This window comes from Canis lupus, chromosome 14 (genome assembly GCF_003254725.2).
Source record: "Canis lupus dingo isolate Sandy chromosome 14, ASM325472v2, whole genome shotgun sequence".
Classification (NCBI taxonomy): domain Eukaryota; kingdom Metazoa; phylum Chordata; class Mammalia; order Carnivora; family Canidae; genus Canis; species Canis lupus.
Genome location: NC_064256.1, coordinates 35,846,975 through 35,869,577, shown reverse-complemented (window position 1 = coordinate 35,869,577; position 22,603 = coordinate 35,846,975). Strand labels below are relative to the sequence as shown.

Below are 22,603 nucleotides of genomic sequence, written 5' to 3'. Positions count from 1 at the left end.
AAAAAGCAGGACTCAGAGTTGCATATACATCAGTTCCATTCGAGACCCTGGTGGAGATGTGGTGGAAAAGGTGGCATCAGGCACAAGCTGCGCTCATCAACACTGGGTACTTTTTATGTACCAACTTACTGTTGAGCACTTGTATATTTCTTCATATTTATCAAGTTAGAGTAATTTCTTAATTTTAAAAACTTGGGTCAGGGATGCCAAAAAAGTGATTTTCTTAATACGGCCCCAGTAAAAGGAGTCTGGAACTCACAGGCTGTCCTGGCTGACCTGGGAGGCCGAGCCTGTTCTGCAGGCTTTGAAAATCATTGGAATTTTGACCAGTTGAGTTGAAGGACATGATTGACATGATACAGAACAGATAAGCTTACAGAGTGTAGGGAGCTCAATGTGATTTTATTTTGCATTTTATTTCCTCCTTTTTTCCTTTAAATGAGAAATGTAGGACAGTATCCCCACAATACAGGCCATATTTTACATAGATACATAATATAATAGCTATATTGTTGATAGCAAAGAAAATGCTGTGTCATGAGAGGAGGAGCTTGGACAAGTGAGGTGAGAGGGGCTTGTCTGTGAAACATAATGACAGCGTCCTGAGTAAAGAGATGGGACAAGAGGGCTGTTGGAAGGAGAGTATGCTATATATAAAGAAACGTGAATTCAAGAGTTTTCTGTTAAAGTTGTAAATGCGTCATCCAAAATAGATTTTTTTAAAAAGGAGGAATCTTTTGAGGTGTCCAGAGGGTGTCAGGAGCACAGATCTTTTCCTAGAAGTAAGAACGGAATATGTTACCTGTGTTAGGAACGGTGAAGGGGATACCACCCGCCACACACGCGCGCACGCACACACACACACGCACACACAGAGAAGCACTCAATGTGTGTGAGCCATGGAGCAGAGTTCAGCACTGCCCTGGACGTTGAACTCTGTGGCCTAGGAGAGTCTTTCCAGCTCAGTCTTTTGCGGTCATTTGGCAAAAGGACGTGGCTCCAAGTACCTTGTGCTTTTTTTATTCTGTAGCTGCAAAGCCCAGAGAAACCTGAATTCCTTCTTCGCTATTGTGATGGGTCTCAACACTGCTTCTGTCAGCCGGCTGTCACAGACCTGGGAGGTAAGTAAGCCTTAGGGGTTCATGTGGATAGGGGAGTGGGGTGTAGGGATAAATAAAACTGAACAGGAAATGTTCCAGTAAAAGTCCTTTAAAATAAATTGATTTAAATGGTTTAAATGAGACAAATACTACTAGAGGAAAAGAAGTTAAAAATGAATGTGTCAAGTTGGACTCTTGATCAAATGGTCTTCAAAATGGTTCTATTATTTATATAAAATATATATAAAACATATTTTTCATATGTATAACATATGGGTATTTGTGTGTGTGTGTGTATGAAAGAGATAAAAATTATAAAATGCTCCAAAGCTAGAATTTGTTTTCTGCTCTGCTGCCATGACACTGTTGTTACAGTCCCATGTTGGTCCTTTCAAAAGTGGTGACATGTGTCCAGAAGCAAATTTGCTGAGATGCTAATGAATGTAAGCTTCCAGGCCTCTATCTTGCAGTGTGCTCACATGGATGATGTATATCTTTGTAAAATTTGCAGAAATAATTTTGTAATCTTTTTTTCCAAAGAGGGCCCTCAAAATGCTAAGTTTCAGGCCTCCCAAGTCCAGGCTCTGCTGCTGTCTGTGTTGCCTGATGAAAGCCACCTGAGTTCTAAGATGGAGAAGCACACTCAAGTTAACCCAAGTTCTGGGGCATAGACTCTAAGGGCATATGTGGGAAGAACTGAAAGCAGGGTGTCCCTGAGTATGGCCTCACCCTCGGCCCTATCACCTTCTTTCTTTGGGCTTCTGTTTGTTTCTCTTTCTCTGTTCTCCACTGAACAGCTACCTCGTTGCGTGAACCATTTCTCTCTCCCATCCTTTCTCTTTCACCTTTGAGGCTTCTCCCATATGATCCTGACCCGCATATGGCTCGTGTGGTCTCCTGAGCTTCTCTCCAGTGCTCTCAGATTCAGCTCCTGTCACTACTCCATTGTCTTCATGGTTCCCGATTCTGACTCCTGCTAGATAGGCCAGCTCTCTTTTTTTCTTACTTGAGATGTCAACACAGGGCTCTGAGCATCTTAGTGACTCACTTTCTTTTCATCAGGGGCCATGCATGGTGGTGACCTGAGGGTCAGGGCCCCTGCTCCCAGAAGGAGTGCAAAAGAAAAGAAACGAAAGACCTGCCTGCCCCGGTTAAGCAAACAAGACCTGCATGCGCAGCCTAAGATGAAAGGGGGCGAACAACAAATGCCACAATTGATCAGGGCCGGAGGGAAACAAATGGCCAGCAAGGGTGGAGGGAGAGTGGAATTTGAATTAAACCAGCAAAGAAGCCTTGATTTGCAGGAATTGAGAGGAGAAATAATTCAGTTAAATTCAAACAGCATGCATTTCATGGACGTGTAGACTGCCTGCTATGTGCAGGGCCCTGCATCTGTGCCACAGCTGATAGGAAATGGGCCAGACCAGTTAGAACAGAGTGTGTGGGGATGAAGGAGGTCTGGAGCCAATTGCAGGTGGACCGCAGGAGGGCAAGGGGAGAGTCCCACCTAACTACCCAGCTAGAAACGGGCAGAATCAGAATTCAAATTCAGACCAACTGACCACTCAGGAGGGCTTGCCATTTCCACCCTCCCTGACTTTCCATGCCGCCTATTGATGTGGGTGATCTTTGCGATTCAGCTATCCTACTGTTGCTGTGCAGGCTTTGTCACTTAGGGTTTTTATGGTCTTTCACCATTAGCCCTCCACTGTGAAACACAGTTATATCATTTAAGCAACAACAACAACAAAGCCAGCCTGTAGCACTATTTCCCACTCAGCAAGTCCATGCGAGAAGACGAGAGCATTCACCAAAAGTGAGACATGCAACTGAAATCCAAGTTTGTATTAAAAAGTCACCATTGTGTGGAATGTCTAACCAGTTAGATTCTGAGTCATTTAGCCTTTACTTATTTTAAACTGTTTTTAGCCACATTCCCAAAGCATGTCATATTAAGGAACGATGAAGGTTGCACAGTGAAAAGCAGGCAGGGTAGAACCAAATGATAGAGGTATTTATGTTCAGAAATGTGACATGTGGAAGCACAGCTTCATAAACATTCCCCTCTTATTGCCTCTGAACGTAACTGACTTCTCTGACCTTTTCCTTTTTTGTGTTTTGTTTGTTTGATTTTAGAAAATCCCTGGGAAGTTTAAGAAACTTTTCTCTGAACTTGAAAGCTTAACAGTAAGTAGTGAGCCAAACGGGACTTACTCTTCAAATTTATGGACAGTGCCACATTTCTTCCTAGTTTGCAGTGGCCAGGACCCACACTCTACCGTGTCTGGTAGCTTAGGCTGGATCACTTGTACATGAAAATGTAGCTTTACTTACTGGAGTGAAGAAGTTGCCAGTTAATGCTTCTTCCTCTCCATGGAGAAAGGTAGTGAGAATGGCCCTTCTGATGTGATTTCCAGAATGCAGATTTCTAAGTGTATAGTCCCTTAGTCCCTTTCAAAGCCTACAGTGTCAATTGGTATACAGTGACTGTGCAGTCCATGTCTCATGCATGATTCTTTTCTCATTCTTCTTTTTCCTGTTTCTTAGGTTTAGATTTTTTTTAATGTATAGTTGCTGTTCAGAACACAACAAAACCGTGTTCTCTTATTTTCTATACATTGTTTATGCCTTATGAGAGAGGTTTTTCTTTGCAGTGTACCTAACAAAAGACTTTGGGGTTACCCTGTGATAGAAATTATGCAGAGGAAACTGTACTTAAAGAACCTATTTGAGGAAAATAATAGGGCAATCAAAAGGTACCTCTCTTTTGCAGTCAGTTCCCATTATTGTAAACCAATAAGTTGACTTTTATTCATTGCCTACATTTCCTGCCCTAATTTAGTGAGTTTATTCTCCTAGGAAACCTTTATCTACTTTGTTCTGAGGAAGAACCTCTCGATATCTAAATCATGTTCAAATTGTATAGCAAAAGTGGATTTAGAATTGTTTCTATAGCACATTGATTTTTCTTTCTCTTTGTAATCTGCTTGGTTTGTCAGGATCCTTCCCTGAATCACAAAGCCTACAGAGATGCATTCAAAAAGATGAAACCACCCAAAATCCCATTCATGCCTCTGTTGCTTAAAGGTAACAATTTTCTATCTTTTATGCTTTCCAATTCCATCTTCAGAAATGTATCACTCTAACTGTACAGAGCCAAAAAAAAAAAAAAAAGGATTCTCAGTATATTTCTGTAGAGTAATTTTGACATTAGGACCTAATGGTCTTTTCTTGTGATTATTCTTCAAATGCTCAATTATTTCTGAAGTAGCTGAATTACTTAATTGTATTTGAGATATACCAAAGCATTCACCTGATTCACAGAACTTGGCCCTGGAAACTTATGTTTTTATTTTGCTCTGCTTCTAAGTGCCATCTTATTTTCTTGGAGTTTACCATCCGCTGAAGTCAACCAGGAATAAGGCTGGGATAAAGAACCCAAACAGTGAACATGCTCTGTGTTTGCAACTTAAATTTCAGAGAGCTAACCTACCAGACTGCTGAGAAATACCTGTGGTCAAGCCCAGCAATATAGTGTAGGAAAATTATTGGTGGAGAATGTACTGTCTTCTTTCCAGGAGTGGCATCCATTTGGGAAAGTATGTGACAACTGCAAGGTAGTCAGTCCAACGGACTTCTCTTCTGCAGAGCACCAAATAATTCATCCAGAAACATGTTAGTTAAGTTTGCTAATGAGATCTCAGTGGTCTCTTTCAAACTAAGAGGGTTAATTAAAAGGAAGTTCTTTTTAATCTGGCCTATGCTGCTAACATTCAGTATATATCCTACGTCTGTGCTTTCTAGGAAAAAGATTTGATCATTTTTCTTGGTCATATTTTGATTCTTTCCAAGGGATTTTATAGGAATAATTTTTTATATAGCCTCCACCATTCAGAGGCTTGTAACTTCTGCTGAGTCTGGCCCCAATAACTGGACTCATAAATGTGATTCTGGAAATGAGCTTCCCAGGAGCCCTATTGCTGGATGGCTCAGCCATTCTCCCCACACACACTGCACTCCATCCCTCCCCCATTGCTACTCCCACTGGCAGTAACTCTGATACTCCCTCCTGGGCTTCTCTCTAGGACAACCAGAGCTTTAGAGAATTACTGAGTTGCTGTGGTCCCTGCAGCTCCTCATCTATCCTGCATCTAGTACAAAGCAAGAATCTTCCTGAAACAATACCATATTAGCACAACTGAGAGGCATGGAGATGCTTCGTTCAAGCTGAAAAGATTCTGCTAAATGTAAATGGATGAAATAGGGAGAGATTATGATGCCAAAATAACAATTTAAAAGTTTATTCAGGCTTAAGATTTTTATTTGCAAAATAAAACATCTTCAACTGGAGAGTGCAGGGTGGCAGGTGGGAAATAACACTTAGAATCTTTCAGACACGTATAGGAAATGAGGACAGATCTGGGAAAGGAATTAATTTTAAGCAGAAAAAATTTTGAAACAAAAAATGTTAAGGTAATGAGAAATTAGTTGACAATGTCCCTTGAGCTTAAGTAGGTATGAGCAGTGCTTTTTACTGTATATTCGTGATTTTCCCCAAAAAAATATTTAATGCAGTCAAGTGTCTCACACTTACATCTTAGCTTGGATGCAATTTTCTGCTCTACTGAGTTTATCTAGACCTCTTTGTTGGCAGCAAAATAAATTTCCCTTTTTACTACTGAAAATACATTCGGTCATATAGTCTAGTAAATATTTTTCTTTTTTTCATTAGGAGCTTTCTTGAGTTTAAATAAGCACTTAGTTTTCCTTTTAAAATATTTTGTCATTATGAAAAAAACATCATTAGTGCTTTATTGTATTTAAAGTTATCATTTTTCTCTGAAATAATTTCCAAAGAAATATGGGGTGAAAATTTACAGTGTGTCTATATCATGCCTGAAACAAAACATTTTGGAATTAATTTGGAGTTTTTTAATTGCAAAAAATTTTTAAAGTTATGGTAAACTGCTTTCGGACAACCAATCTTTTAATGAAAACCCTCCCCTTGCGCCTCTCACTTTGGGTTGAGCTCCTTGGGTGTTAAGAAGGATTAGGCCTCCCACATTTCCATTTTTTGTGAGACAGTCAGTTCCCAGTAAGAATGCCGATTATCAAGTGAGTGCCTAACCTGAGGATCCTTCCGGCGTCAGCTTTCCTGTTTCCCGGTTCAATTCTTGCCTTTTGATTTAGCTTCCCCCCTGCTGTGGTGCGGCATCCATTCAGAAAGAGGATGAATGGGAAACCCTACATAAATGTAGGGGAAATGATCCAGCTGAGCTAAAGTCCGAAGCGGCTGAACAGTGTGTATCACACAGTGTTTTTGGAGATGTAGCCCTTTCCAGTAGAGTGAATATGAGCAGGTGTGGGAAGGTTAAGTGAGGTCCTCTGGTGAGTTGTGTGTCTCTCAGAGCCCAGATGATTATTACAGATTTGCACGGGTAAATAAAAGGAATGTTAGGGTGCTTGTGTATTTCTTCCTCCTCTCTCACTTGCCATCTCCACATGGAAGCATTTCATCCAGTAGTTCTATTATAGGAAGAGTTTGGAAAGTGTCCGGTGCTCATTTCCCTCACTCAGCCTGGTGAGCCTGCTCACAGCCCAGGAATAAATGAGATCCCAGATTTCTCTTTCATCCTTCCTTCCTCCCTCCCTCCCTCCCTTCCTCCTTCCCTTCCGCTTATTGGCCTCTCTCTCAAGCCTTCCTCATCACACACCTGCCATTCATGCATGTCAAACCTCCAGCCACTTGAAGCTCCTTCTGGGTGCCAGCCCCTTCCAGCCCCTTCCAGCCCCTTCCAGCCCCTCTCTCCTTCCCACCTGACCAAGAGCACCTTGCCTGCTTTATTCTTATGCCAGCATCAGCCTGACCTCCAAGCCCTTGAGTGTTGGGGTTAAATGAGACCACCAACCACCAGAGAAGAGAAGAGACCTCAGGCTGGAGGGAAGAGAGGGAGCCACCAAGGGAAGACTTGAGTGTTGCAGACACACTCTACGTGCCAAATTTCTGGCAAGACAACTATATAGTAGGCTGTAAGAAATGCCCAAGTCCATTCAGCTTGAGCTCCCAGAGAGGCACAATGGTGAGAGGAACCCGGGTCCCTGAATTTGAATCCTGGCTGAGAAGAAGAGAGCTCTGATCATGGGCCAGTTGTGCATGTTCTTTGGCTCACATTTTCTTCACATTCTGTCCTGCTAGGGCTTTACCTTACAGTCTTTTGTTAATGCCATGTCTTATGCTATTAATAAAGATATGTGCCATTATTGTCATGACTCTTCATCATTATCCTTGGGAACACAGGGAGAGGATGACAGTAATGTAACACTGGGGGAAACGGACCAGGTGACTCATGGAGTTTGTGACCTAAGGTCTCAGGGAGTTAGGGGAGACTAGGCTTTTAGGTGGTGTGTGATGTAGATAGAGTGCACACAGTGTTCATTTGCCAAACAAAAAGAGTAAAAGTTAACTGTGTCAACTACTCTCTTACAAGATTTTTTTTTTAAAGATTATTTTAGAAAGCGTGTGCGCAAGTAGGGGGAAAGGCAGAGTGAGAGGGAGTCCTGAAGCTGACTCCACAGTGAGCGTGGAGCCCGGTGCTGGCTGGATCCCAGCTCCCTGAGACTATGATCCCAGCCAAAACCAAATTGGCCACTTAACCAACTAGGCCACCCAGGCACCCCAAGATTTTTTTATTTTTTAAGTATCTTTACACACAGTGTGGGATTCCAGCTTAAAACACTGAGGTCAGGAGTTGCATCCTCATGACTGTGCCAGCCAGGGGCCCCAGGACTACTCTTCTAAATTTTATGACACAAAATGCAACCTTGTAGTTCTTCTCTGAAAGCAAAGCCATGAAAGATAATATCCAGAGTTTGTCAGACGACTGTGTAATTGTGACTTGTTTTCCTGTTAGAACATCAGTTTCAGAGAAAGAGAAAGAAAGCTTAGGAAAACTTTGCAGCCAGTGCTGGAAGCTGTATGTAAGGGATGCTTTGAGGATGGTTTGGATCAGGGTATTGTGTCGCCCCCTGATGGGCAGTCAAAGCTCAGCGGCCAAATGCGTTGTAGGCAAGTTTCCAGAGCACCGAGCTCATAATTGCCCCATAGGGACCAGCAGAGTGAAAGTCTTGATTAGATGCAAATGCTTTCCCTTTCTATTTATAGGAATCTTAAGCTGTTCTTTTCCCTCTTTCATGTCAGGTTATTTTAACAAGATAATTTTCATTTGGTTCACCCCTCATGTTTGTGATCTAACATGACTTTTTGCAGGGTCTTTGAACTGTAGTGTATTTCTTACTTTGATTCTTGTCTGGGAGGATTCCCTCCTGCTTAGTCCTTGACCCTCTGATCTGAGTTTTTATGAGTCACCCACTCCCTGAGCTTTCAGCTGCTGTCATTATTATAACTAATTCCCAAATCCCTTTCTCTTGAGGCGGCACTCCTGGTTTTTTTGCAACCAAAACGAGGTTTTTTTTCCTTGAATATCTTCTGTCACTTGAAATGTAGGGAGGCTCGAACCAAATGCTAGTCTTCCTTCCTCTGGAAATGTACTTTTTTTTTTTTTTTGGAAATGTACTTTCATCCTACTCTCCTTGTGTTATCCTACTCTCCTTGTGTTCTTTTCGTCAGTGATGCTTTCTTGCACCTGTGTAAAAGGGCCAGAAGCTTTGCCATTCTCTGATCTGTCCCTTTCCTCACTTCGAATACACAATCAGGCACTGGTTTTGGTATCCAAAAATCTAAACATCTGAATCTAGACCTTTTAATGCTTTAGGTAAAGCAGGCCCTATATATTTTGCCAGGGATTGTTAAAAAGCAAACACATAGATATTAAAATTCTTTTTTTCCTGGCTATTTAGTTCTTTTCTATTCAATGTTCTGGCCTAAAAACCAAATGGACTGGTTAAGTTATACAATAGTGTTAGCTTATATTAACAGGTTGAAGTCAAACGCTTCACTGTAAAGCACAAAATATAGAATTGAATTTATGTTATCTTCCCACACACACACATAAATTATGCCTTTTCACAGTAAATACCATATGGATTCAGTTTCAAGTTGCCTTGTCATATGTGTGGAATAATGGACAATGTTTAAGAAAAATGAATAAGTTGCATTGCCATCTAGCCCTCCTTAGCCCTGACTCATGATCCATTCCTAATGGCACATATATCTTTTTGTCTTTAATTTTCAGATGTAACATTTATTCATGAAGGAAATAAAACATTTTTGGATAATCTTGTCAATTTTGAAAAACTGGTATGTAAATTTCATTATTTCTCTCTTTTCCCCCTGGAGGGAAAGTGTGTGCTTTTCTTTCTTACTCCAAGGAACAAATGGCTTAAGCACTTTTCTCCTTTGAATGCATGGTGGTTTCCAGGAGCTTATTTTATGCATATTACGCATTGTCAACAAAATGTATTCCAGTTAAAAATAAGTGTGCTAGAAAGGTTTTGAGAACCAAATGCAAAAATCTGCTTTTTAAGGTCGGAAATGGAACTTCATTAGACTAACATCAGAGGTCGAGTGTGTGTTACTGAGCCAGAAATAAAACTATAAGTTTCTGTCAAGAGGTTAGGCTTGACTACTTGAGAGAGGCATCGCTCTATGTCAGTGTGCACTGCTTCCAAGGCACAGGAGAGAGCTCTCCTTCTGCAGAGAGGAGTTAATCTCCAGAACTCCCCACTCATATGTGTAGGTGGAATTTGTAGGGGGGGCAGGGGTTCTGGAATACCATCCCTCTCTCAGCCTGTGAACACCTATACCACTGTGGAGATGGCAGCTCTGGCATAGTGCCCCCCTGCTCACAAGTGAAATGTTCCCAGTCGATCCTAACTCACCAATCACCGAAGTGCCTCTTCCTGAATTATTTCTAGGACCTTCGCAGATAGTTCCTCATGTCACAGGCTCCTTCTAGTCTTTCTGACTGGCTGAGGGCAGCAGAGTTGCCTGTAAGAACTGAGCCAAGTGTAAAATAGGAGTGCTCCAAAGAGACCCAGGTGACTACAGGAATGGATCTGACAAATGGACCTTAGGTGTCCTAGATTAGACTCTCCTTCATAGTTAAAGATGATACCAGTGACCCCTGTCCATAGATCCTGACCTGTGAGTGACCTAATCAGTGATCATAATGGATCTGTGTGAACTCTTTGAGGGAACTGACACCCCGGTTCCCTGTGAGACTAGGTCAGGTCTGTGCGAGCAGGTTGAGTGAGGTGGGGGTCGTAGACAATGACCAAAGAATAGTTGAAACTGATGAGTCCAAGCAATATGTGGCATCTGACCTTTGCCTCATTAAGTGCGCTGCTCGTACCATCAGGTTAACTTGCCACACATAGAATAAGGCAGCAGAAGGCCAGTGTGCAACTTGAAAACCCAAGCACCTAGAGTCTGGGAGACATCTTAATATCTTATAGTTCCACTTTAATCACTTGAGGATGATAAGTTTATGCCCATTTTTTTTTAAGATTTTATTTATTTATTCATGAGAGACACAGAGAGAGAGAGAGAAAGAGGCAGAGACACAGGCAGAGGGAGAAGCAGGCTCCATGCAGGGAGCCTGATGTGGGACTCGATCCCGGGCTGAAGGCAGCGCTAAACCGCTGAGCCACCGGGCTGCCCCTTTGTGCCCATTTTTTAAAATTATTTATTTTTTAGAAAGAGCATGCAAGCAGGGGAGGCAGAGAAAAAATCTCAATCGAGCCCTGTGCGGTGCTCAGTCTCACAATCCTGAGATCATGACCTGAGTCAAAACTAAGAGCCGGACACTTAACTGTCTGAGCCACCCATGCGCTCCTGTGCTCAGTTATTTTTAAAGTGGACGTGTCTATAACTTTTCAAGTCCCTCAGCACTAAGTGCTTTGGAATCAGAGCTCAGTTTTTCAGTCTACAGTCAAACCAACATAGCCAGGAATGGTTATTTAAAGTGGGGTTTTTTCTTTAGAGATTTGTTCTACATCACTGTGTCATGTTCTGAAGATCACAGGGCACCTCTTTGTAACCAAAGGCTATAGGTACTAACATTCTAGACCCTAGGTAGATTCATCCCCAGTGCTTGATATTAAGGAAATGATTTGGGGCAGATGAAGTCTTTTAATCAATATCTTCTTCAGATCCTGACCAGCACATCTGGTTAAGAGTGCCTGACAAGTGTTGGAGAGTGTGTGTGAAGATGTAGGGTGAGGTGTGTCACACTGAGTAGAATTCCCTCTAAAGGTCCGGTTAGTTTCCCTCTGAGTTGGGGATATGGGATAACAGGTGTACTCTTTATCAGCTGACTGTTGTCTCTTGTTAAGGGCAGACTGGCAGATGACCTCCTCCCACAAGTGAATCAGTGGTTTGGTTGAGTGCATTGTGTTACTGCCCCTCACATGGTGCCACCAAAGGGATAGAACAATTCAATAAAGGCACAGATGGGAAAGAGCAATGGAAAGATCCCTGCAGCCCTCCCTCCTTCTCATTCTGACCAGCATCTCTGGCTTCCCCTGTTTTCTCCAACATTCAATGCAGCTGATATAGTCTAGGGTCTTGCTTTCTGATGTGTCAAGACTTCAGAAGCAAAGTCTAACAAATAGTACTTCTGTTAGAGTCAATAACTGTACCCCTTAATCCTTTAAGATGGTTTAAGGAAATAACAGGGCATACATAAGTCATCATATTCTCTTTAAAAATTTAAATTCCTGAAGAGAACTTTATTTAAAAAAAAGACAGAGGGGCAGCCCCGGTGGCACAGCGCTTTAGCGCCGCCTGCAGCCCAGGGCGTGATCCTGGAGACCCTGGATCCAGTCCCACGTCAGGCTCTCTGCATGGAGCCTGCTTCTCCCTCTGCCTGTGTCTCTGCCTTTCATTCTCTGTGTCTAAAATCTTTTAAAAAAAATAAAAAATAAATAATAAAATTAAAATTTTTAAAAGACAGAAAATAATGCAATTATACATGCACACCATGGTCCATAGCACCCACACGCATCCATCAGGTGCTTACTAGCACAGCATTTCTAAAGAGAGCAGATTTGGTAATATTGGAGAGTTCCTGGTCTTCAAAGTGGTTGGCACTTAAGATGCAGCCCACCTTGTGCTGACCCTCTCCTTGCACAGAGAAGACTGGGTGAATTTACATTTTTTCAAAGGACAGAAATCTGTTTTACATTATACATAGCCCTGTATTACAGTTGGATGCTGGAGAATGAAACTGAATTTCCTGATAGAGTCAGTATTTTGAAGGGATATTTCTCAGCAAGGGACAGAGTTTCACTTAAGCTAAAACAGGATCATCTTTCACAATAATGAACCAATAGAACCTAACTGAATTAACTGGTGAGAAGCCAATTCCTCATGATGGATATTGGCTGAAGTCAGCCAGCAAATAATTCAGTGGATTCTCTTTATCTGGCTGATACAGGCCAACACATTAAGTTCAATACTACAAAGGCCCAGAAGCGCACGCTGGGTCTAATAAGATGTCCATTGTGCCCTCTGCTGTCTCAGCAGCTCTAAACATTTCAGCCCCCAACTATTAAATAATGAAGAAACACAGGCTTTCTGTCTTTCTCCTCTTGACTCCTCCATGTTGAGAGCATCATCCTTTACCATATCTTCCCCCTTCCCCTTTTGGGAAGCCTGAAGATGAGGGCCAGGGCTCAGGCTTCACTGTGTTGCTCAGTACTCAACCTTGCATCCGCCCAGGGCTCCTGTGAGCCACACGAATGGCACACGATAGAAATCAGTGTGACGCCATTGCTTAGAACAAGAAACCTGCCCTGGGAATAATGGTCAGACTTGGGGAAGGAAACGTAACAATACATTCACAGACATGAGTCACGTCTCATTTCCTTTACAAAGGCAGTTTGATCTACTGCTCTAATCACTGTCCTATTTAATTTTCCATATTGAGTAGAAATACAGTGGAGGACAATTTAATAAGTAGGTCATGTTCAAATAAAGTTTCTATAGTTCTGATGGATAATAAGTAAAAAAAAATTTTTTTTGTACTAATGTTATTCTTTTAGCAAGCATTCATTGAGGGCTTGTTGTATATGGGCAAGTCTTTGCCTGGTGTGTACAGCAGGACCTGAAAGATGATGACACATTTGGGGAATTTTGGAGGACCAGATAATGAATAATGTTGATTCCTGAGTAATAGGATAATGTTTGGGTTTTGAGATGAAGCAAATTAGAAAGACATTGTGGATTTTCCAGAGGACTAGAACATGATAGCAACAGTGTTTGGAAGTTATTCTGGCAACCATAGGGGAGGAACAGTAGTGGAGAATGGTGCTGTCCTAAATGCTGTCTTTCTCCTTCATGCTGGAAAACTAAAAACAAGATAGCAAGAAGACTGTAGGAGGTCTCCAAGTGTGAGCTGATAGGATCTTATCAAAGGAAGCCACGAGGTCAAGAAGACTTTTGCCTGGAGATCAATGAGAACTTCAAAGAAAGAAATTAAAGCAAAATCCTGAAGGCCGTGGGAGGGAATATAAATCACAAACAGAAAACGGTCTCTGTAAGGATATTGGTGTTTTAGAAAATATTTGCCTCTTGTGTCATCTCATCTCCTGTCCGGATTTGAGATACATGAGTGTCTGATGCCACCAACATTCCTCCCTGCACTCAGCCCGTGCAAGTCACTATGTGACCTATGGCAGGCACTGGACATGCAGAGCCATCACATGGCACCTGGCCTAGAGGAGGCGCAAAGATCCAGAGCAGTGATCACCACACAGGCCAATATATACTGGTCCACAGAAGCCTCCCAGATTCAGAAGGGAAAAGCCTAAGCAGATTCAGATAGGTAGACTGGGGAGGGAGGGCTTTTTTTCTTTACCCGGTATAAACAATGGGTTGTTAGAATCCATGGCACGTGGAAACCCAGAGCTCAGTCAATCCGTGCAGCCAGGTTTGGGAGCACTGTTTCTATAGACAAAGACTGACTATCCTTTTCGTAATCCAAGCTTAGTATTCCCAATTAAAGTGAAGTCCAGTTCCAAACCCAGCTCTTCCATTTGTGGCCAAGGGTGTCAAATCCTTCCATCCCATCGGGCACCCCTTGTCTGGCAGCACCTCTTATGACCCTTCCATTGATAACTTTCCTGCTCTACCTTCCAGCACATGATTGCAGACACCGTCCGGACCCTGAGGCACTGCAGGACCAATCAGTTCGGTGAGTACTGGAAGTCGGGCACGGAATGTCAGCCTACCATAGATGGGTACAGATGGTGAGCGTGTCCCGAGTATTTGGTGGGAATGTGCTGAAACATTATAAAGTATAATATGCATATGCTGTAGTCTCTTTTCATTTCATCACTGCATGCCTGGGATGCAGACGAAGACAAGATAAGGCAAATTTTTATCTTCTCTCGGCAACAGGTTTCCACCGCACAGAGTGACTTTAGATGATCAGAGGCTCCCCACCCCAACCCCCTGACCAGAAAGTCTATTTCCTTTCCCTGGGCTCAGAATTACCAGTGGGTTTATCAAGGGTGACCCTGTCCCTAATCTTTTTGCTGGGAGCCTTCCTGGAATAGGAATACAGTTTATAAAAGTACCTAAAGCAGCCCTCCAGAATCTTTACTCCCCTCCAACAAAAACTTCCTGTCTGGAGCTGCCTTTCACTGAAAATGTATTTTTCTGAGCACTTCTCTGGACTCCCCACTGAGATTAATGTATGTAGGAGTATGTGTTCCCTTTAAACCTCAAGCATAATTTACACTATGCTTAAATAGCATTAGAACATTGCAGGAAGGAAAGAATCAACTTTGTTGAGTTCAAGGAGTGTTCACACATGGGCAACGGCATCCTGACACCAGTATTGGGGATGAGTGCGTGCAGAGCATGAACGCTGGGGTACAGAGCAGAAAGCAGGGCCTCAGAGAGTCAACCCATTGGGCCATTAGAGAGACCGAGCCTGCCTGCCTTCCTGACCTGTCCTCTTTTCTTTGCCTTGTGCAGATTCTATAGATCAGAAGGGCAATAAAAAAAAATATAGAAAGTGAAATTCAATAATGGTAAATCAAAGCTGACCACTAAAATAAAACTTACTTTTAGTAAAACATCATCATTATAAAGTAATTTTTCAACAATACAGAAGTACCTATAAAGTAGAAAGCTCAAAGTTCTCCTTCCTAAGGATAGGGGCATATTCTTTTTTTTTTTAATTGAAGTTCGATTTGCCAATATGTATTATAAAACCCAGTGCTCATCCCATCAAGTTCCCACCTTAGTGCCTGTCAGCCAGTCACCCCATCCCCCGCCCACCTCCCCTTCCACAACCCTTTGTTCATTTCTCAGAGTTAAGAGTCTCTCATGGTTTGCCTCCCTCTCTAATTTTTCCCACTCAGTTCCCCTCCTTTTGGATAGGGACGTATTCTTAAGAATTTTTTTTCTGTCCAGGCTGGTCTTGACTAGCATTATTGTCCCCTAAAAAGCAACGGAAATTCCTTATGAATTACCAAGTTTCTGTTTGAAAGGGAGAGTTAGAAATACAATACCTACGTTTTTAAATACTTACATCAGGCACTACCACCTGACATGTGCTTATGTAATCCTCCACAGGGCACACAATAGGTGCACTTACCGTAGAAACAGTGGTAGTAACACTGTTGTGAAGATTCATCCAAATGGACAAGCATAATGTTGCTGAGTGTTGGGTTTATAATCCTTTCAGCCTCCTTTGCTTCCCAAGTATTTATGGTTTTACTCAGCTCATTCTAAGACATCAGCCTCGCTGACCAAGAGACTCGGCACGTGTGGGCGGGAAGGTTATATATACTGGCTTGGTGGCCTCCACCTTGTCTTGAACCACCCATCACCAGGGAGCAGGTCTGCATAGCACAAAGCATAACTCTTTGTGCTGTATATTTACCTATCTTTAAAAATTGGGTTTGGGACTGGATTAGTGGAATCAATTTTGACAGTTTATATAGGCTTAGTAAACCCATGTCAGCCTTAGGGATAAAATAAGATAACGTTAATCAAGCCACTTAAAAATTACGAAGTGCCATGCAGGTGTCACTTGTCATGATTGGAGCCATTCATTCTGCCATCTTAAAGTCAAAAAAAGTAACAACAAAATTATCTTTGTACCATTATGGCTTCCACACCAATATTTAGTAAACCAAAAGTAGTCTCTCAGTGTCTTACAGAGAAGATGTTCTAGAATAATACAACTTTTTGGTCACTCCCAAACAAGTGTGATGATAAAAAATTTAGCTCCCGGTGCTTTGTCTTTGAAACCAGGTATCCTCATTTGCCATTAAACCTAAGAATCACAAGCTACCCATGACATCTAAACCTTAAATTATAAAACACATTTGACACAGAGGAGGAAAAATTGGATTTCACCAAGAGAAAAAATGGCTGCATTAAAATGCTGAGCCTCCTGTGGGCCCCCACCGCTCCCATCTGAAATTCCGTGAAGCCAGAGGATGTGATGTCACCATCTCTCGCTTTGACATTGTCTCTCCATGGTGGTTTAGTCAGGCTCCCAGTGCCTTGAGGTTTGGGGGGATTTTTTTTTGGATTGTGTTTGTTTTCGACTACGGGAAGTGGGCTTGCCCCATTGTCTAGGCTACTTTATCTCAAGCTCCTTATCAGCGCCGTCCCCAGCATGGCACATATGTGTTCACAGGGCACCAAAGCTGCTTGTGGCCCTTCAGGTTTTTAATCACCCTGGGCTTGGGAGTGGAAACCCCCTCGCCTCGTCCCTTGTTGGGTGGACGTTAGCCCATCCACATCCTTTTGGAACTTGCTCTGCCCCTTAGGTATACCTTAGGTTCAGTTCTGTGATACCTGTTCATTCAAACCATTACTTAATTTTTTTAATTTTCTCAAAAAGTAAGGACACCAAGGAATCATACAACATGTAAAAACAAACAATGAATCATGTCTGTGCATTGACCAGATTAGCAGTGAGTTCTGATAATTCCAGACTGAGATAGAAGAGCCAGGGAAGGGATCCCTGGGTGGCTCAGTGGTTGAGCGCCTGCCTTCAGCCCAGGGTGTGATCCTGGAGTCCCGGGATCGAGTCCCATGTTGGGCTCCCTGCAGGGACCCTGTCTCTGCAGGGACCCTGCTTCTCCCTCTGCCTGTGTATCGGCCTCTCTCTGTATTTCTCACGAATAAATAAATAAAATCTTAAAAAAAAAAAAAAAAAGAGCCAGGGAAAGTCATTTAGACAGGCAGTTGCTGGGACATGGGGGCCTCAGACATGAACTCGTTAGCCACACTGCCTGGGTGCCAGTCCTGCACTGCCGCCTACCTGTTGTGTGTCTGTGCCATTTCCCATGCTGTAGAGAGGAGATACTAACACTGTCACTACATTCTGATATAACATTAGTGAGAAATGCTATTATAGAAATGTCAGTAAAACAGGGCAGCCCTGGTGGCCCAGCGGTTTAGTGCTGCCTGCAGCCCAGGGTGTAATCCTAGGGACCTGGTCTCGAGTCCCACGTCAGGATTCCTGCATGGAGCCTGCTTCTCCCTCTGCCTGTGTCTCTGCCTCTCTCTCTCTCTCTCTCTCTCTGAATGAATGAATGAATGAATGAATGAATAAATAAATAAATAAATAAATAAATAAATAAATAAATAAATATCAGTAAAGCAGATACCTCGCCAGCTTAATTACCTGACCCGAGGACCAAATCTGAGCTGGGAAAGCATCTACACTGTCAGGATAAAGATCTCCCTGTGGCATGCTGACTTGGGAGTCTACCTGGTAGAGGTACTCTAAGCCTTAATGTGAGGTTTTACTGACATGTAGAAATAGCATTTCTGCTCCCATGAGATTGACTATCTCTCTTTCCTCCAAAAAACAGGAAGCGACGTGTCTCCAAAGGAGCACCAAGAGTTAAAATCCTATGTTAATCACCTGTATGTCATTGACAGCCAGCAGGCCTTGTTTGAGCTGTCACACAGGATCGAGCCTCGGGTGTGAGCCCCACCACCCCGCCACCTCGCCCCCCCCCCCACCTCCCCCGTAACGGCCACACTTTGAGCTCTGGGAGGGCCAGTGCTGAGCACATTGCTTTCCTGTGAGAAAAGAAGTTGCTGAGTTTTATCAGCATAAGATGCACACAGGAAGGCCAAGCAAAGCGTGCTCAGGAAGTGATGTCAGCCACCAGAGACGGGGAGAGGCCTCTCCAAGCTGCTCTCAGAACAAGAAGGCAGAGGAAGAGTCAGAAGCATTCTTGAAATGGAGAAGTCTGGTGTCTTATGACTGCATTGTTCATCTACCCCAGTTTTGATTTTGTGATGTACCAGCATCAAGAGGAGAGAGTGTCTTGTCCTGCAGGGACCAAATACTTCAGTACAAGTGTGCATGAAACAGGGGTTTTACTTTGCCTGGTGGTAGATTACTGTTTATAGGCTCTCAAAGCAGCAGCTCATGTGAACACCTAAAGACAGTGATGACATCTCTAGATTTCCAGGGAAAAGGAATGGCCACTGTCCATACAAACTGTGACATCACCCAAAGCCCCTTGTGTCTAAGAAGTTAGTGAGGACCCACAGCTGGCATCCATGCTGGCACCCAAAAGGGAAATGTCAAGGCATGCATTTCGTTGCATCCACAATCACTTATCAATGTAGGCTTGTAGGGGAAATGCGTTTCTGCACCACCACCGATTTGCAGCTATAGGCAAGCTAGACTATGTCGCTTTGTCAATAAGGAAAAATAGTCGTAATCTGTAAGAAATGGACTCACTGTTTAGTTTACAGGGGTTTTCTTTACATATGCAAAAAAGATTCACATTTCTCATTGGAAACAATGTGATTTTTGAAAAACCACAGGCATTCAGTAGCAATTTATTGAGGTAACCGAGTGTCAAAGGTCTGCATCCTTATGCCTGATGATGCCTCCCGCAGGCTCCCCTGCCCTCAGTATAGAGTGGTAACAGCCAACACAGGGAGGGTAAGTGGGATTTGATGTGACTAGCACTTAGCACTCCTTAGACAAGAGTAAGGTAGTGACTAGCAATTGCCCATCTTACAGCAAATAAGAACCCCAAAATACACGAATGTCTGATTTTAAAGGTCCTGCAGTCCACCTTCTAACCACCTTCTAACCAAGGCACGGAGTCTTTCTATAACTTGTCTCTTGTTCCCCCCAACATCTCAAGAGTCTTTTACTCTATTTTTTAATTCTCAGTCTTAGAGAGAGGGGCTCCTACAGTAAGTAAAACCTCTTGTTATTTCAAAGAACTGGTTAGAGGGTTTCTCCTCAAGCTTCAGATGAACAGAAACATGCCTGTGGGTCCAACAGCAAAATCTGCCGCTGCCAGCGAGGTGCCAGTGGCTTTGCTAAAATACAGGGGCCCATGCTTCATGTACCCTGTCTGTTTATTGCCCACAAGTGTGACTCCCCTGCACTCCTGCCTGTTCATCTCTCAGGTGTCTGCACAGAATGCTTCCTCCTGTCCCATCAGCACCATAGGACTGAGAAGTGTCTAGTGCTTTCTGACATGCAATTAGCACTGCTGTTTTCCTGGGCTTGGAAACCACACCAAGCTTGAGAGATAGATCCCTGGAAGGAACCACATAGAAGAAATTTTTGGTAGGACTTTCAAAGAGACTCAGTCTGTGCCAGCATGGAAAGCTTCAGTCCTGAAAACTAACAGGGTTTTTATAGAAAGGCACCACCCAGGGCTGGCGCACATAAAGACAAGCTCCAGGCTACTGGGGAACGGACTGAGATCACTGGAGGGGATGGGAGCCATTGGAACCGGGGCAGATGGGCTCCTCTCACGGCTAATCAAGGGAAAAGCTCTCCCCTTGGCAAATACTGGGGAAAGCTTGGGCTTATAGCACAAAAACCTGTGTTCTGGCCTTTTCTCTGTGCTGAGGGTCACGTGGCCAGTCTAATCATGTAAGGCCATTTGGACATTGCCTCCACGTTTTACCATTTAAATGTCTGTTCACATTAGATCTCCATGGCTCCAACCAGAACGTTACCCCTTGAGGACTAATTTTCAGTGGAGAACTATTTCAGCCTGGCACCTGCTACTTAGATCCCAATTCAGACGTGTGCACAGCCAAATGAACCCACGCATATATCACAGTTAAACACATTCTGATGGCGTAGACAGTATTCCACACGGTGTAGGTAGTCGCAGGCCAGGGAGAATGTGGTGCCTGCCCACAGGTCCCTCCAGCCGTGGTCATGTGGCTATCAGGGCAGCAGCAGGAAGGGAAGGGAGGATTTTGTTTCGTTTACATTTGCTTCTTCATCTCTGTCTTCTGAATGTCAAAATTTCCAAGTCTTTCTGAAATTGAACAACTGTCTCCAGAGGTTTCCCAAGCATCAGCAGCTCACCAATTTCAGAAGCCCTGTGAAGACTCAAATCTGGAACTCAAGAATTGAAGGCAAAACCCTGGAAACCAGATTTATGTAGCTCAGCGTGAAGCTTCCCCTTACAAAGCCAGGCTGTCTAACAGTGAGGCCCCCCATTAAGAAGGATGGGCTGTATTCCCATTCCAAATATTTGCCCACACTTCTTTGGAATAGGTTTTGTTCTGGCCAGAAGGATGGACAAAGGTGTCAAAGCTCCTCCCCAGCTCTTCAATTTTTGTGGTTGCACAAAATCTCCATTCACTCTGAAAAACTGTTTTTCCTCCTTCCTCCACGAGTGGCACACGAGCACTTCTCGAAGGCTTCTTTCTTTCTGCTACAGCACAACCTCCAGACAGTCCTGCGGGCATGTGAATTCGTCCGCCTTCCAGCCAACCAGCCCTGCGTAGGAGTTCGCACAGGACAGGTTCCTGTGGGCAAAACTGCACCCTTTCTGAAACTTTTTCCCCTACGTGTTTGCAGATGCTCCAAAGGCTACAACGTCTTAAAATGTACTTTTTGTTATCATCCGTACAATTGCCAAAAGGTTATAGTGCAAAATGCTATGACATACATTCACTTTATTTTAGTATCTTTGATTATGTTGAGATGAATTCATTTTCTTAGGACACCCCCCACCCCCAGTCCACAAGCAAGTTGGGTGGAGTGTACACTGAATACACAAGAATGAGGGCGAAGCAAAAAGCCAGGCCTCCGCGTTGGTGGGCAGACGGTGTTGCGCTGTGTAGACCAGCCTATGAAGAGAGAAACGGTTGCATGAAAGAGGGAGGTGGTGGCTTCTGGTCCCTGGAGCTGGGCTTCACCAGGCCCCGGTCCCAGCCCCGCCGCCTTGCTCCGGCCGTCGCATCCACCACAGGTGGGACCTCGCATTCTGAAATGGCACAGCTGACCCGAGCTGCTCGGAAACTAGGCACAAACATTAAAACGGGGCAGATCGGGTCCACTGCAGTTGTCTAACATGGAGTTTCTTTTAAATGCTTCAGAGACATGTCCTTACAATTTCAGCCTGCTTATTACTTTAATGAGTGGGCCGTTGTGCTTAAAACTAGTAGGGGGAAGGAAAGTTTTTAAAAATTGCCAAAAAGTTAGATGAAATTGTACTACTGTATAAAGCAAAGCTGTATATACTAAACGTTTTTTAGCAGAGTAATATTTATTTGCATAGCCTATTTATTGTATTCGTATTACACGGTTATTAAATACTGGGATGAAACCGATGCCCTGAAGCAAGGACTCTCGCCTTTTAATGTACTATTAATTAGGACCGCTGTGACATTGTCAGCTTGCGTTAACAATTAGAAGATAGAAAACCCGCGATCAGGGTGTCTACCTAACTTCTCAGGGACTACACTTAGTAGTTTTCCACCATTATACGAGCTGGTAAATATGAAACATTTGTGGAATTACCAGAATTGCCATTAACAGTATTTTCTTCCTCCTATGTCGTGCTTTCTGCTTCTGTATATATGACTGTGCTGTGTATTTATCGAAGCTAGTAAGCAATAATTTATATGTAAAAAAAAAAAAATGGCCAAGCAATATAAGGTGAAAACTTATATGAGTCATTGTTACCTTATCCTGTATTTTCAAGTGTTTTTTAAAACCCGCTTTTCCAAATATAAGATTATGTTAAAGATACTATTTGTGCCTCGTAGCTTCTTGCTGCGTCTGTGGGCTCCGCAGCCTGTGTCCTGGCAGCAGATCAGGCCTGCTGTTTGGAACCCAGAAATCATTAGTTCGTTGAGTGACCAGTAGGTGAAGAGGTTCCTAGGCAGCCACTGAGGCCTCAATCACCAGGGCTGCCTGGAGCTGTAGGAGAACCTGAGACCCTTTGTGGGAAATGACCTCAGTATTCTCATGTTCTGTCCCCTGTGTCTCCGCACTCAAGTGGGATCTGGACCTCTCCCTTCCTTGTCAACCCAGACACTGAGGGAAGCTCTAGGCCTCAGGTAGAGGCCCTGACCACACAAGAGCTGTGGGTGGGATGGTGAAGCACAGGGGTAATAAGGTGCTCCGGGGAGGTGGGAAGACTGGACCATATCATTGTTCAGAACCTCCTCCCCTTCTTGTGGGAGGGTCACACATCCTGCTCATTGATGTCAAGCTTGGCCTTTGGCATGTGGTAATTCCTTCCTGCAAGAGGATTATGTATCTTAGCATGTTGAA

The 22,603-nt window shown here is 43.4% G+C and overlaps 1 protein-coding gene across 1 annotated transcript in view; it reads left to right on the top strand.

Moving 5' to 3' along the window:
• RAPGEF5 (Rap guanine nucleotide exchange factor 5) overlaps positions 1–22,075 on the top strand; it is a 229,809-nt gene extending 207,734 nt beyond the window's left edge. Inside the window, exons 21-26 of the mRNA XM_025464341.3 lie at positions 1,031–1,121; positions 3,237–3,287; positions 4,100–4,187; positions 9,293–9,357; positions 14,200–14,254; positions 17,907–22,075. Coding sequence (XP_025320126.2) covers positions 1,031–1,121; positions 3,237–3,287; positions 4,100–4,187; positions 9,293–9,357; positions 14,200–14,254; positions 17,907–18,025 — 469 coding nt within the window. The 3' untranslated portion in view covers positions 18,026–22,075. The remainder of the gene's footprint in view (positions 1–1,030; positions 1,122–3,236; positions 3,288–4,099; positions 4,188–9,292; positions 9,358–14,199; positions 14,255–17,906) is intronic.
• Positions 22,076–22,603: the final 528 nt, after the last annotated feature.